General features: G+C 40.0%; 1 protein-coding gene across 1 annotated transcript in view; it reads left to right on the forward strand.

Annotated features, from left to right (window-relative positions):
• Positions 1-15,263, forward strand: part of neo1a (neogenin 1a) — a 143,681-nt gene that overhangs the window by 36,694 nt on the left and 91,724 nt on the right. Inside the window, exons 3-4 of the mRNA XM_015053824.1 lie at positions 5,551-5,826; positions 7,546-7,696. Coding sequence (XP_014909310.1) covers positions 5,551-5,826; positions 7,546-7,696 — 427 coding nt within the window. The remainder of the gene's footprint in view (positions 1-5,550; positions 5,827-7,545; positions 7,697-15,263) is intronic.

Genomic DNA, 15,263 nt, shown 5'->3' on the forward strand with positions numbered 1-15,263 from the left:
GGTAGTTAAGGTTTCAAAATCACAAAAAATTCAGCAGTCATATGCTCTATATCAGTGGTCCCCAACCTTTTTATTACCGCGGACCGGTAAAGACTCGGAAATTTTGCTGCGGCCCGGGGGGTGGGGTGGTCGTAAGGTCGTATCAGAGGTTTTGACCGACAGGATTTTAAATAATCGGTCATGTTCTATTTTTACCCATGGGTAAAAATACCCATCAAATAGCTCATTTTGATATAATTGTGTATTATTTTCGGAACACTATTACATCCTGTTTCTGGTGATTGTGGTGCTTACATGGGCTTTGGCTGATTATGACCCCCTGATAAAACAAAAATAAACTTAATGGAAGTCTATTGGTTACAAATATCATTTGATGAGATCCTATAACAATACCTCCTTACAGCAAACTGTGGGTAGATTATAAAAGCTCACTTTGCATCATTTGGTGAAACTAAGTATGAAAATATCACCTTCCAACCTGAACAAAATGGCTTCGTGATTTCCTACAAAATTTTTATCCCAAAAACCATGAAACATTTAAAACTATGGAGGTATGACATGAGGGTGAAATGACCTACACCCTCTCAAAAAAACAAAAAGCAAACCAACTATATTCATAAACAAATGCTGAAAACAAGCTTCTAGAGTTAGCATGTCAGCCTACCCAAGGCTAGCTACCAAAGCAAGTGTTAGCATTGTAGCTAGTTAATTCCAGCTCCTTAGCTTTATAGTTATATTTTAAAAATACCAACAAAGACACAATCTTCAGTAAATGTAGTTGTCATTTGTTCTCCATTTTTGCATAACTAAAACAAATGTGTTTCACCATATTTTTGCAACATATGTATTTTTAAACAGTGCCTTTTGAAATAGCCTGGTGATTTCCAAAGTTTTAGCTCAGACAAACTTCGAGTTTAAACTGAAGTCTTAACACGACATCGGAACTTGAATTTTGACATTTATAAGCAGTATGCATCCTTCCACGAGTCTTCATCCGAGTGGTTTGGATTGCAACACTTATCCTGCTGTTTCCTCCAAGGCCTCCAGTGGTGAACTCAGTTTGATGCTTGGTGTTTACATCTCACTGCGTTTGCAGCTTTTCACCACCAATGTCTGGATTTCGTAGAAATCAAGAGCTCCTTTAGAGTAAGAATGGGCTCATTTTTTCTATGTTGAATTGACTAAATTTGACATAGGAAGTGATTTACAGCTTTGTGTCATGTATGGATTTTTATCATGTTTTTAAATCTTAATCTAATTAGAGTTGGAAGATATTGGCAGCACATGTGATAGTAAATATTTACATAAAATCCATCAACAAATTAATTTTTGAAAAGGGAAAGAAAAAAAAAGCATGCCTAATTTCCGTCTAATTAGTCCCACCGGGTAATTTATATGTTAATAGAAAATGTTGAATTAATGGGTAAAATCCGCCTCCATAAAGAGCCTGGAAGTGCTCCGTTTAGTTGATTCATTCTGGCTTTTATCTGTAAAATATCTCCTGGTTGCCTAAATGGTATTTCCTCATACGTCATAATATATATTTGCACCAGAAAAAGTTTTTTTTTTTTCCTTTCTCAAATCAGTCCAGACTTTGCATACGCAATAAAATCCCCTGTGCATATTTAAAAATATATATATAAGCCTGACTTTTTTGTTTTGTTTTTTAATTATCCACTCTGATTCTGGTAGAAAAATACGCAACACAGAGCAGATCCAAGGTGAAAGGAAACCGTTACGCAGTCAGTTACCAGTTCAGTTGGATCTCGGGGGAAATCCCTAAAGCCTTGCGCATATTCCTTTAATCTGCTCATTTTTATTCCATACCTGATTTTAATTAAGAACAGTAGGAGCCGCTCCAAGTGCATGTCTATCTCTGTGTGTGTTATTGTATCTTGTGTTTATGCTGAGGCGGCGGTATGCAGGCATTATGCTGGTCGGTTGCGCTTTGTAGCGTCGCTCCTTTCTGCTAATCTTCATCCAGTGACGGACACTTTGCTTCATTAGCATATGATTATATGCTCCGCAGACAAAGCCATGCAGGAAGATCCTACGGCTAACATCTGATTCTGTACCCTTTGTTCCACCCTCACTAGACCCAACACTTTACATCCTGGAGAAATCCACCGGTGACGTCGGCAGCATCAAATTATTCTTCCGTCCCGTCGCTTTTCACCCGAACAGAGGACCCGGTGAACTCTCCTCGTCCCTTCCCTTTCGACCACAGAGACTACCCGGCTCCGCTGGAGTTATTTGGTTCCTTCACACCCCGATGATAAGACTGGAGATTGGCAGCACAGCACTTCTGCTCAATAGATGTGCTGAGGCAGGACGAGGAAAATGAAGCTCCCAGCCCAGTCGATTTAAATGGAGAATTGTGATTAATTGGAATCGATGGCGTTGGCTTCGGCGCTCCCATCTTCCCCTCTCCCTCCCGCTCTGTCTTGACCTCAGCTTAATGTGCTGATGTACAGTTTAGCACACAGTGCATTCGTAGCAGTGCTTTTATTAAAACCGGCTGCCACTGAACAGCAGAGCCAAGCTCTGCACACGTCCGCACAGCCCAGAGAGACGAGATGATTCTGGAGGAACAAAGGGTTAGTCGATTTGGAAACCCGGCGGAGAGACCGCCGACCGGGTCAGAAAGCGCTAAACCAATGGCGTGACGCAGCAGCGTTTGATCTCTGGAGAAGGCATCTGTCTCTGCTGGTAGATTTTTATAACTCCCACCCACGAAGCAAGTAGGCCGAAATGTGACGTAGTCAGATGTTATGCAAAGTTTTACACAAAGGTGATTTTGTTTCTGGAAGAGTTCTTTGTCTATACAAAAGATTTGGCAATTAAAGCCAGCAAGTGGTGTCATTAAGGAGTATTATCCCACGTTATTGTTAAGAAAAATGGCTACTTGTCTTTATTTTTCCATGAACAGTAAGAGCAAAGGCTATTTTGTGTGAGTGTCAAAGGATTATGAAAAGCATTGAAATATACTATAACATTTGTGTTTTAAAGAAATTGTTTTATTTTCCTAAAATCTTTATATATCTTGGAACTTTTTTCACATCTTGTTCCACAAACCTTATGATTTTTATAATGATTTATGTGTTAAATAATTCCAACCAAAAAGCTGTTTTTGGCACCAAATGTTACAAAACCTTTTGTGAAAAGACAACTTACTTTTTTTATGTTGTGTTGATTTTATTATTATTTCAATAAAATATTATTAATGATTATGCTATCGTGTTGGTCCATCCCTTAAAATTTCAATAAAAAAAAAAACAGTTTGAGACGACATGTAGTGACAGTAACACATGCAGATCATCATTTTAAACTTTTGATCTGTTGACTTCTAAATCCACGCGCGGATCACGCTGCATCTGCTAATCTCGAACAATAACTCGATCCGGTGAAAAAAGCGCGAACGTCTCCAGTCTAAATAATTCAGGTCGTTCTTCGCCGGCGTGATTATGCAGCAAGGTGATTGGCAGCTCTGACACAAAACTATCAGACCCTGGCATCAGAAAAGCCCGTATTAGTCGAACTGCCGCGCTGAGATATACCCAGAGAAGCTGCACACGTCCTCCAGAGTCAGGAGAGAGTGAGCGGGGTGGTGGTGGGGGGCTTTATCTGAAAGTGTAATTTACCCTGGAGCCACTCTTGGCAGGGACTCAGAGTGATGTCTACTCCAGAGAGGTGTTGGGGGGTGCAGACACCAAATCGTCACTCAGCAAGTGCTCAGCATCACTTCCTGCATCAAAGCACAGTTACAGGAAACAAAGTTGCATTTGCGAGCAGATGAACATTCCGCCAAAACGCGGCCGCCGTTCCTCTCATCCGCAGCCACGCGACTTAATCCCGCCGCTTCTCGCGCGCACGTTGCCAAGGAGACGACCGCAGTCGACTCAAAAACTCGAGAGCCTCTCCTTGGGTAATAACGCAGCACGGGTTTTCTTTTCACACTTGATTGAGAGGCCTGCTTTACTTCCCAAAACAAAGGCTTGTTCCTCTGTTTGGGTAATAAACGGCGGACGGACGGTTTTATTACTATTATTATTATTTTGTGCTACCGTCTTCCACACTGTTTGGTTTCTTCTCTGGCCGCGGTTTGTTTTAAAGGAACGTTGGATGACGCCTTCAAATGCAAGGTTGCTGTTTTTTTTCTTTTAATTGCTGTGTGTCCATGTCTCTGCGTAGCTAATTAGCATTAGCCGTGGTTGCTACTATTTGTTTTGAGGGTTTTCAGTGCATTTAAATGAGCCCGCAGGAGGTCAGCGCTGACTTCTTGACCTCCGTGGTTTTGGGGACGGTGCTCTGAATATGAACTGGAGGATTTGTTTCCCATTTTTTAGCATATTTCTGTTTTGTTATTTAAATTAATTCCTACCTGAGTGGAATCCTGTGTCAAGTTCAAGGATCCATTTGTTTTGTTTTTGTTTTTTTACTACAAGTTTGAATATGAATGGTTATGGAAATAGCTACAATATTTTAACACTATTCCTAATTTCATTCTTCAGCAAACTTATCCATCCATCTTTCCTTCCTTCCACCTGCCTGTCCATCCGTCCATCTTTTCTTTTATCTTTTCTTTTATCCAGCTGTCTACTTCTTGTCCATCCGACCATTTAATATTCATCCATCCACTGTTTATCACTGTTTATCCATCTATATGTGTTTATTCATCTCACAATGCGCCCACCCACAGTTTCTTGTTTACACTGACGGTGTCCAAACTTTTTGCCATAAAACCCAAAATCATTCATTTGAAAGCATGTGGGGCCACAAAAATGCCAACATTTTTGTTCCATTTTTTAAAACAAACTCTTGTGCCTTTTTTTATTTCATGTGCTCAATAACAAACTTAAAAAATGGCAATTTTATTAAAATTTTTTTGTTTTATTTTTACAGAAAACAGATCATTGTACATTCAAAAAACATAAAGATTGCGTTAGTGTAAGACAGGCCAACATTTTCTACATTTCAATCATTGATTTATTTTTTTTTATCTTATTTGGCTTGTAAGAATTGCTCTTGACCGAAAACAGATCAGTAGTTATGGTTCTAGTTTCTCCAAAATTAAGATGAATGCAAGAACTTTGATAAATGGGAATCTATATTGTACTTTTATACACTTCAAATCAATCATCAATCAATCAAATTTTATTTGTATAGCACCTTTCAGCAACAAGGCATTTCAGATTCCCTTGTTTCATTTTGTCAAGTGCCGTCGTTACACTTCAGTTGTTTCATCCTAATCAAAGTGCCCACACATCTATGAAGATGTTATTTCATGTAAAACAAAATTGCCCTAAAAGGTGAAAAAAGTATCGATCTGCAGCGACCAACTACTCCAGATTTGCTCAGTTCTAGAATTCGGCCACCCAAAATCTTTCAGAGTGAAGCGCTTCAAACTCTCCTGCTACAAAGTGAAATTACACAGAAATCTGCTCAGAAAGTTGCTGCTGTATAACAGCGGGAAACGAAGTCTGTCTAGATTCCCTTGGTGCACAATAAATCTCGTTCACCCTGTTTTTCCTGTCTCTCCTCGTCCTTTAGGGATTCCCCGGTTCGCCAGCCAGCCGTCGGCGGCCTCCGTCCACGTCGGGGACAGTCAGGTGATGGCGTGCGAGGTCAACTCGGACCTGGTTCCGTTCACGCGCTGGGAGAAGGACAAGGAGGCGTTGGAGCTGAGCGACAGGTTGATCCAGCTGCCCAGTGGGGCCCTCGTTATTAGCAACGCCTCGGAGACGGACGCCGGCCTCTATCGTTGCGTCGTGGAAAACGTGGGCTCCTCCAAGTCCAGCGACGAGGCCCTGCTGCAGACCATCCCAGGTGGAGTCCAACTCTGAGAATCAGTCCTAAACAGAAGCTTTTATCCTTCTTACTGTGATGTACGCAGGGTGTCCTCCAGAAAACTTGCTGATCCCTGTGGTGCGGGCACTAGGGCAGTCATCCAGGAGCCTACTGCTTTTGAGTTGACAGAAAATGTAAAAATATCACTAGCTAATTACATGTTATTGAAAGACATTATCAACAATACTAAACACCCACTATAACGTCTTAAAAAAGGCAAACATTAGAAAAATACAAGTAAAAGAAATATCAGTCAAGTTGTTTGCACTTCAATTGATTCGTCCTAATCAAAGCACCCAAACGTTTTTCATCCTTTATGTGTGACTCATCACTTTATCTGCTGACGTTGTTGGTGTGTAGACCGGTACAGACATTACAGGGATCTCAGCCTGCCTACGTGTTCATATCATGACCATACTGTGTTTCCAACCATTGTACCGAAGTCACAGTTTCTGGTGTATATAAAAAAACTACAATAAATAAATGATCAATGCTTAGCCTGGTGGGGATGCAAGAAAAGCCTGGTGGCCCACCAGGCTTATGATAATACACTGAGGGAAACCCTGCTGTACATATTGCTTACCTATCCTCTCTGATTGAAATGTTTAGCCTTTTGTTGATTTATGTATTTTTTTTATCTTCCTTGCAACCTTACATTCCAGTTTTACTGTTTAATTACAGAAATCCCATTGTGTTCTCTTTATGTTGCTCATTACTTTCAGCACGAAGACGCCCGTCTAACCAGGGTGAGAACTGGCTTAATGCTAAAAGGGGCCGACTGAATCCCATTAAGTTGAATTGATGCAACAGTAACTCACTTGTAGCACAAAGGGACGCTGAAGTCCGGCGAGGTGGGGTCTCCTCCTGCCCCTCCAGAAGGTTTATTTACTGTGCTGTTAAACGCCAGACCTCCTACCGGCACAGAGGAGATATTGGAGGCTGTAACTCTGACTTCAGTAAGACCTCTGTGGGATTCTGCTTCCTTTGTTTGCTCACGGATGAATTTGTGTAAGAAGAGAGCTCATGAAACCGTTTGAGGAAATTAGATTTTCCAAATGGGTCTAAGAAGAAGTTTCCAATGAGAGGCAGTGATTGACGGACACAGTGTTTAGTTCTGTGTAGGCCTGTCACAATAACAAGTTTTGCTGGACTATAAATTGTCCCAGAAGTTTATTGTGATAAACTGTGATATTTTTCTTTGAGACAGATAATGATGCGAGAACACATTCTCATCAGAGATCAATAAACTTTAAGTTGTAATTAACATTTAACATCGGAACTGGAAGACATTTTAAATATCCAAAATAAGTGAGCAAAACAACAGAAACGACAAATAAAATGAATTATTAAGTCACTGTAAGCAAAACTTTTGGTAGAAAGAGAGAGAAAGGAAAAAGACAATAAAGCATGCAGATTACTGAACTTGTTTTAATTTATCACGCGATTTATTGCTTATTGCGACAGGCCTAGTTCTACGTCTTTATGGTTGTTTGCTGTACGCTGTAAAAAAATGGACTCGGGTCGTTAACGAACACTTTATTGTTATTGCTGATGTTTCTCGGACTTACAGCATAATTCATTTTGATTTAGCCTTCCTGACTTCTTTTGAAGTTTATTACTAATCATACTTTAACTTCACTTCTCTTTTTTTTTCTCCTCTGTTTTAACCCTAAACATTTATTGTTTTTTTTCCCCAAGAACCCGGAGTGGAGAGGAAGCTTGAGTTCCTGGTGCAGCCTGCGTCTGTGGCCAGGCTGCTGGGCGCCGGCGTGTTGCTGCCGTGTGTGGCCACAGGTTACCCCCCACCTCACATCCACTGGATGTTTGGAGACAAAGCGCTGGAGGAAAGGTATGAATCAATACGTACATTTTAACACCTAATTGATTTTATATAGATGGTTGTTAAATTTTCTTTCGCAATTATTCGGTTCTGCAGGAAAAAAAAAAGTTATTTTATTGATACCATTCCTGAAATTTTCTCTGCAACACCAGCAGAGATAAAACTAAACATACCTGGCAGTAGAGCTACACAATATATCAAATTACAGTTGTTATCGCAACATCCATGTTGTGCAATGACACTTTTGCAAAAGGAGCGCTTCAATGCAATTTTAGATAAGATATTATACTTCTTGTGCGGTGCATGCCATGCATGTTGGATCATATTTTACTGGCGTTGATGCTCACACTTGATATACGTGTTATTATTGGCTGAGATCCTAAAGCTGAAAAAGAGCAATAGCCAAAATGTTGCAAAGGAAAATACAGATGAGAGTTAAAATTGCACGGGTTTGTGATCACAATGGCCAGCAGGACTTTGGCAATTATATTCATTTTAATTCAATAAAAGAAAAAAAAATATTGTTCATACCAAAGGCATTTTAAATGTTGCCGTAACTCATACAGGAAGGATTTCTGGTAGCAGTCAGTGTTGCAACGAATCTGCAGATGCCTCTGACTGAACACCTTGTGACTATAAGGCAGTTTCATGACTGTCATCATTTTCTAACAGCTCGATATGCAGCAAGTCCAGTGTTTCTCACTGAGCACAAAATTATATGAGCTGTTATCACAAAACCTGTAACAAGTTAGCCTGAAAAGTCCTGTGAACAAAGAAAAGCTTGTTAATTTTCATGTGTTGGAAAAGACAGAATCCGAATCTGTTAACTCAAAATCGTTCCCAGTTTTCCCATGGTCGGACATATTTTGTGCTGTGTGTAGTTTTAAAAAAACGAGAAAAGAGGTTCAAAGAAGTGTCAGGCCTGAAAAGAACCGTCTACTGCAGACCATCTGGAGTACTCAAGGTTTGCCTTGGAAAAATATTTCGCTTCTCGTCTTCTAGAGGAGCAATTAACATTCTCCTCTAATCTGGAACAAACGTCCAGAAAACTTCAAAACTGCTGAAACACTGAACTCTTTTAAATTAAGGCGAAACCTCACCTGTTTTTAGCGGCCTTTTATTAGTAGTAACTGGAACATCGATCAACGTATTGGACGTATATCAGCTTAATGATTGTGACGATGACATCTGACAAAATGTAATGTTTGTCGCTTGTTTCATAACTGCTTCCTGGATGATATTTTTATTGTAAAAAGCACTTTGAACTGCCTTGTTGCTGAATTGAAATAAACTTGATTTGGCTAAAAGTGCTGCTGACACAATATTGACCTTTTCTCCCACATTTTATAAAACAAGAAATCCTTCCTGTTTTAATAATAATAATAATAACAATATAAACCTCACAACCACTCTGGCAAATGTGAGAGGACTGTGGCGCTGCTTAGCGACTGTGAAAAAAGGCAAGAGTGAGGGAACGGGTCCCCCAAACATTAGCTAAAGACAGCTAGAGTTTTGTTGTTTTTAAGTAACAGCAGCGTCTTCGTGTTGTACTTTAGCGTTCTTGTATAAATATATTTAAGGGTCACTTATATAAGAACTAGCGGTACCCAGTGAGAGCCTGCGGCTAGTCTACAGCCAGACTCTGCTCCATTCAATCTAGTTTTTGAAAATCAGCAGCAGTGCTAACACTTTTGCTCCCAGTGCTTCTGGCCTCCCCCCCCAAAAAAGAAGCTAAACGGTTTGTCCTGGCGCCTGCGCCCCGAGGTGTTAATGCTTTTCTGCCACTGCTTCCCCCAAGAGCTTCACATCGGAGAGAGTTAGATTTGCAAACAGAGCCGCTTCATCTGGGAGGCCGGTGCTGCCGGGTCGCCAGCTGACGGGAAGCTTCCCAAATAAAGAGCCGAGGCAGAGCGTGCTCTCACTCCTCTGGCTCTCATTAACTCAGGCGGTGTGGCTCAACGTCCGCAGAGAGAATAGCGCTGAACGTGGGAAATTTGATTCTCACCAATTAAGAAAGGAGTTTGTTTACCTCACCCCTAGTTTGTCAATTCTGCAGCATAATAACTTGGTGGGTCAATACAAAAAAACAAAAAACAAAAACAAAACAGGGTTTGAAATGAGGCCCATTTATCTAAATACAGCTCTGGATGGGGATTTGTGCCTTAAGTGAAATTAAATGTAAGGTTGTCACATTGTTGGCCGCATGGCTCCTGTGTGGCGTGAGCGAGAATGTCATTAGCCCGTCGAGCTGACGGTTCAAAGCGCGACGCTACGTAAGCTAAACGTCTTTAATGACTCTGATTGTCTGCAAGTGTTCTGACCTCCAAAGGGAGCCGGCTAAAATGGTCCTTATTAATCTACCTTGTATTAATTAGAAAATAACATCCAGTGCGAATACTCCTCCCCTCTTGGGGTGTCTGTGGAGGTAATTAGCAGGCATACTGAACTACCAGGGAAACCTTGGCCATATTGAAGAGGACGGGAAGCCTCCTGCCGTCAGAACACAAACAGATAGTGGAGCAACTCCATTTCCAAGACGTTTCTTTGGAGTTTTTGTTTTTTTAATACAACAGTGGCAATTAAGGAGAATATCAGAGGAATTTTCTTTCTTGTTCTCGTTGCGTTTCCCTTCCCCTCCTCTGAGGCGGCGTGTGGGAGAGAGACGATGCCGTCGGTTCAAACACTGCGGAGCGAATTAAAGGCGCAAAGGGAGAACCTTAAAAGAATAGTTTTATTAGTCTTTGGTGCACAGCACAAACCTTGGAAGTTGAGTTGCTGGAGCTGTATGCATGTGATGAAAGAAGATGAAAATGAGCGGAAAGTACTGACAGAAAGTAGAGTGACTTACACGAAGCGTCTTCCTCTCATTCCTCGGATTTGTTATCCCTTCTGTTTCTGTCACTGTTCTTTTGTTTGTAGACACATACAACAACAACAGCAGCTCTGCAAATGGTAGTAGATTTTGTGTTTTAAAATCGCTAGTATTTTTTTTATCCATATTGTGTCTCTAAAGACATTTCAGATGTTTGCTGCTGCAGCAGTTGTTGAAATATGAAACTATGATTGGGCACTAACAGGGGGAGGCCCTGTTTGGTTTTCTCTAGGCTCATGAGAAAGTTTAAGATCTAGAAATGGTTACTTAAAAACTAACATTAGTTTCACTGTGGTTAATTATCTCTCATTTAGTATTTCATTTGTCAGAATTGGTTCTTTCGTGTAGATTCAATGTTTATCTATGCTAACAGCTGATGAACTTGGTTTGTCTTGTCACAGTTGTAGCATATTGGCATATTGTTGTATGACTTAGTGTGTTGTTCTACTCCAAGTTGTGGTTCAATTTTTCATCTCCGACCTCACCCTCTCCTCACATTCAGTCGACTCTCAGCAGGTCCGTTACCAAGAACGCCAACCTCGCCGTTTATTTAGATTAGGCCCTGCCACACTTTGACAGATTACGCCACGCTTTAAGCTGTTCAGTCAACATTTATTCTAAGTAAATGTCCTGCATGTCATTGATGGCGTCCCCAGATATCAGTATGCAAAGACGGCGGGAGGGGGAGGGGGAAGGTGCGGGTGTTCGGTCGGTGGAGCGTTCCTTTGAACGCCTCGTACGCGCCGGTCCCGATGACACTCATGAATAGGACAGTCGTCTTTTGTTCTTTCGAAGTATCACTCTGTCACCTTACCAGAATTCCCATGCAGTCAATAAAAATGGATGAATTATGCATGGCGGCGAGCGGTGGCGGGAATTGACGGGGCATGCAAATCGCGCCTCATTCGAAGCCTCCGGGCCACCTGTCTCCTCGACTCCTCCTTCTCTCCCGCCGCTGATCTGAACACGACACTGAGCGTCGAGTTTTACTGGCGTATAGAATGGAGGGTCTCGGCGTGTGGGATTTGTTTGCGATTGGGTTTCTCACCCCCGTGCTCACTTTGCTCATTTCAGGTGAAAGCATATATATATATATATATATATATATATATATATATATATATATATATATATATACACACACACACACACAGGTAACTGCTTTTATGAATACAGAGTTGCACTCTATCCGTTGTGTTTAGTTTACTACCTTGAGAGAACAAGAGGAACGTGAAGAAAATGAAAAATTACTCTTGGTCCATGACTTTTTATTAAATAACAATGGACCACTTTTTACATGTTTAAACAATCGGAGTTAAATCATCACCTTCGATGAGATTCAGTTTGCAGACTTTCTCACTCAGCAAGCATCTCCTTTCCTTTGCTTTTTTTTTTTTTTTTGCTTATTAGCAACAGTTGGTTTCCAGGCGTCCTTGGACAGATCGGATCCAGCTTGCAGAACACAACAAGAGCTCGCAGCAGAGTGCATAACTTTGTCGGCAGCCTTGCTCGCAGCTGAGGAGGAATCAAATTGAGATTTGTTTATTTAGTTTTGTCAGAATGTGAGGGTGGAGGCAGGTTTCACTGCCACTGGTAAAAATCTGAGTCACCCCAGCTCTGCCTCGTGTCCTTTTATTGCGGAGCCTATAAATATTTGACTCTCGCCAAGGTTGAAAATAAAATGTGCGCCTTTTCCATGTTTTTTAGGATTTTCCAAAGACCTGGTGCTCAGTAAAATTAGAATCAGCTTAGCTTAATTTACAAAACATTAAATCAGCTTTAGTGGAGAATGTGCATTTGTTTTCTTTGTTGTTGTTGTAAATGTCATTGAAAAACATTAGAAGCACTTAACACTGAACAACTCGGCTATTTCAGTTCATAATGGATTACTAAAAATTGGCATAATTTAAAATTAATGTTCACATTATCTCAGATAACGGTGCTTTTTTGCAATTTGGTGTTAAGAATAAAGTATTTTCTTTTCCTGTTTAACTTTTTCCACAAACTATTAGCTTATGCTAATGATTTCTAGTGCATTACCTTCATTAGCATATATTGTTCCCAGGTGGCTCTGGTCTTTATTTATGTGTAGAGATGCACCGATCGGGTTTTTTTCCTCAGCTGATACAGATTTACAGGGGGTTTTTTTAAAGTCTGTCCTGCTGACAGTTTTGATTCATTCTACATTTTTTAAGAAATACGGTTGATGTGTAGTTTCACCAAAAATTATTGATGTTTTTATTGCATTTAATAAATATTGAGAAATCCATTTTTTTTTTAGTATTTTACCCACAGATCACTGATCAGAACCAATAAAAAAAATCGTCTGATTCCATCCTCGGACATTTTCCCAATTCATTCAAGAAAAGCAATCACTTTAACTTGCATATTGCATTTTTAAATTTTTTTTTTGTCATAAAATGTGGATCCACTCTGTAATGCACTCTTAAATATCTTGTTTATGGATTCAAACAGTGACGATCTGCCTCGGCCTGGCGGACAGACTGACTTTTGAAAATTGCTTTCTGAGCTACAGCTCTTTTGGGTGCAGTCGCTCATAGTTGTCTACAGTCTTAAACAAACTCGTAAAGTGACTCCGGCTCTACGCAGTGACTGTGTTGCTGCGTCAACAACACCCACACCAAGGAAACCATCACTGAATGTCGAGTTTAAATTGTCAGGTTGTTTCCAAAAGCTTTTAAAAAAAGTCTTGACATAAAAAGAAAAGATGACGTTTAACTGCTCGCAGTGAAACCGAACCTTTGCTTTTCTCTGAAATTGAAAACCGCAGCGTGTGATCGGCGTTGTTGTTGTTAGTTTAACATGTTAATCTATACCCATCTTTTTCGAAAGTCATAAAAACACATCGATCTGCGTCACATCTGATGAGGGAAACGTTAAATTCTTCATTTTGTTTGTCAGAACGAGATGAGTATGTATGCCACTTGCAGAATCTGATTTATTCCAGCTTTCCTTTTTTAAATATGGGGTTTTTGATTGTACATCTGCTACAAAGGCTGAAATCAAATCTTTTTTATACATCATCCCTGTGTGGCTCCTGCTCTGGGAGAGTTTTACAGCATAGTAAGTGGAATAGAATGGTGCAATTGTGTGCAGCCCTATGGAGCAGGTTTGTAATGAAAGAGCGCATTTAATTTAGTTGTAAATTGATGTCAGTTTTGCTTAGCATAACAAATAGCGGCTTTGGTGGAGGATCCTTTTTTTTAAATACCCTCCTAGTTTTAAATATATTCTGAAAATGTTTTTCTTGTTAAAATTGCAATAACTATTCTATGTTTTTTTTTCTATTTTACCTGTACAACAATAAACTAAAAACATGATATTTTAGTGAAACAAGCAGAGCAGTCTGATTTCAGTATAAAGTGGATTTAGATCACTGTAGAGTCAAAAGATGAAAAGGGTGTTGCCTGGTTAAAGGGAAGAAAAAGAGCAAATAATGTCATTAATTATTTGGATTTTTCTGGGTATGTTTTTTTTTTCTTTTTTCGGCCATAACACCTGGATAAGGGTGACTCTCGCTTAATTTCATCAAATATAATAATTTAATTACTTTTTAGTCCACTCTTTAGTAAAGGTCAATGGATGTTTGTGTTCCTTTTTACTATTAAATTAAGAGCAAAAACATGTCTGATGAAAGATGGATATTTTGTGGCATACCTTAGATTTTCTACTTGAAGAAGATTTTCATTTGTCTTTTTTTTTTTGTGAAAATCTAGGTCCATCAAAGATGTATCGTATCATATCAGAACCTTGTTTTCAGTGTATTCTCTGATATTTTATGTATAACTTGAGATACATATGGAATATAAGCGTAAGTTTCAACTTTTCAGAGGAGAGAATGTTAACCCATTAAAATGTTGAGGAGCTTTAGCAGAATACGGTTAACTGTATCCGGCATCTAAACTATGAGCATAAATTATTCATTTAGAATATGAGCAAAACTAAGACCACTTTTTGAGCAAACGAGAACCTCGTTAAAGGTCGTTGAGTTGTTCCTGCCCTGCACAGATACTGCAGTATTGGTAAAAAGCTTCATGGCCTGGCTATCGGCTCTTCTTGCACCTTTTAGTAAACATAATGTCTGAGTCTGCCCCATTTAAAACGTTTACTGGTGCGCATATGCAGACGTGGCGCACCACGGGGCGTACCGGGTTTGTTTAGCTTTAAGAGACCTGCAGGATCCACCAGAGCCATCTAGATGGATATTACGCGAGTCCTGAGCTGCAGGCTTTTATTGTATTATGCACTAATCAAGCGATCAGCTTATTCTTGGAAACCCCGGTAAGGTAAGCGAGAAAGCAAATAAAGTCAGGTATGCAGGAGTTGTTTTTGTCCCCAGGGCCCCTGCAGCTCTTTATTACAAGCCAGTGGAGGACAAAAATGTTTTCTTGGCTGAGTCACTTGAGAAGCTCCAGCTTCTCAAGTGATCTTGGCAGCAGCTTGTTTTTTTTTGTTTTTGTTTTTTTTTTTCCTTTTCTTTCATTAATTTCTCCACTTACTCTGTTTTAGTTATTCAGTGACTCCTTTCTATAACTGGTCAGACTTTTTTACCTCCATTTTGCCTTTCACATTTATTTTTCCAGGATTGTATTTCACCACTTATTTTATTTTATATGGTGTTTAATCAGAAGGGACTTATGAGAATAAAAAACAAAATTTACAAGAGCGTCCTGGCCAATGTGG

This window comes from Poecilia latipinna, unplaced genomic scaffold (genome assembly GCF_001443285.1).
Source record: "Poecilia latipinna isolate Pla-1442-1.1 unplaced genomic scaffold, P_latipinna-1.0 Scaffold1205, whole genome shotgun sequence".
In the NCBI taxonomy this organism is placed as follows: Eukaryota; Metazoa; Chordata; class Actinopteri; order Cyprinodontiformes; family Poeciliidae; genus Poecilia; species Poecilia latipinna.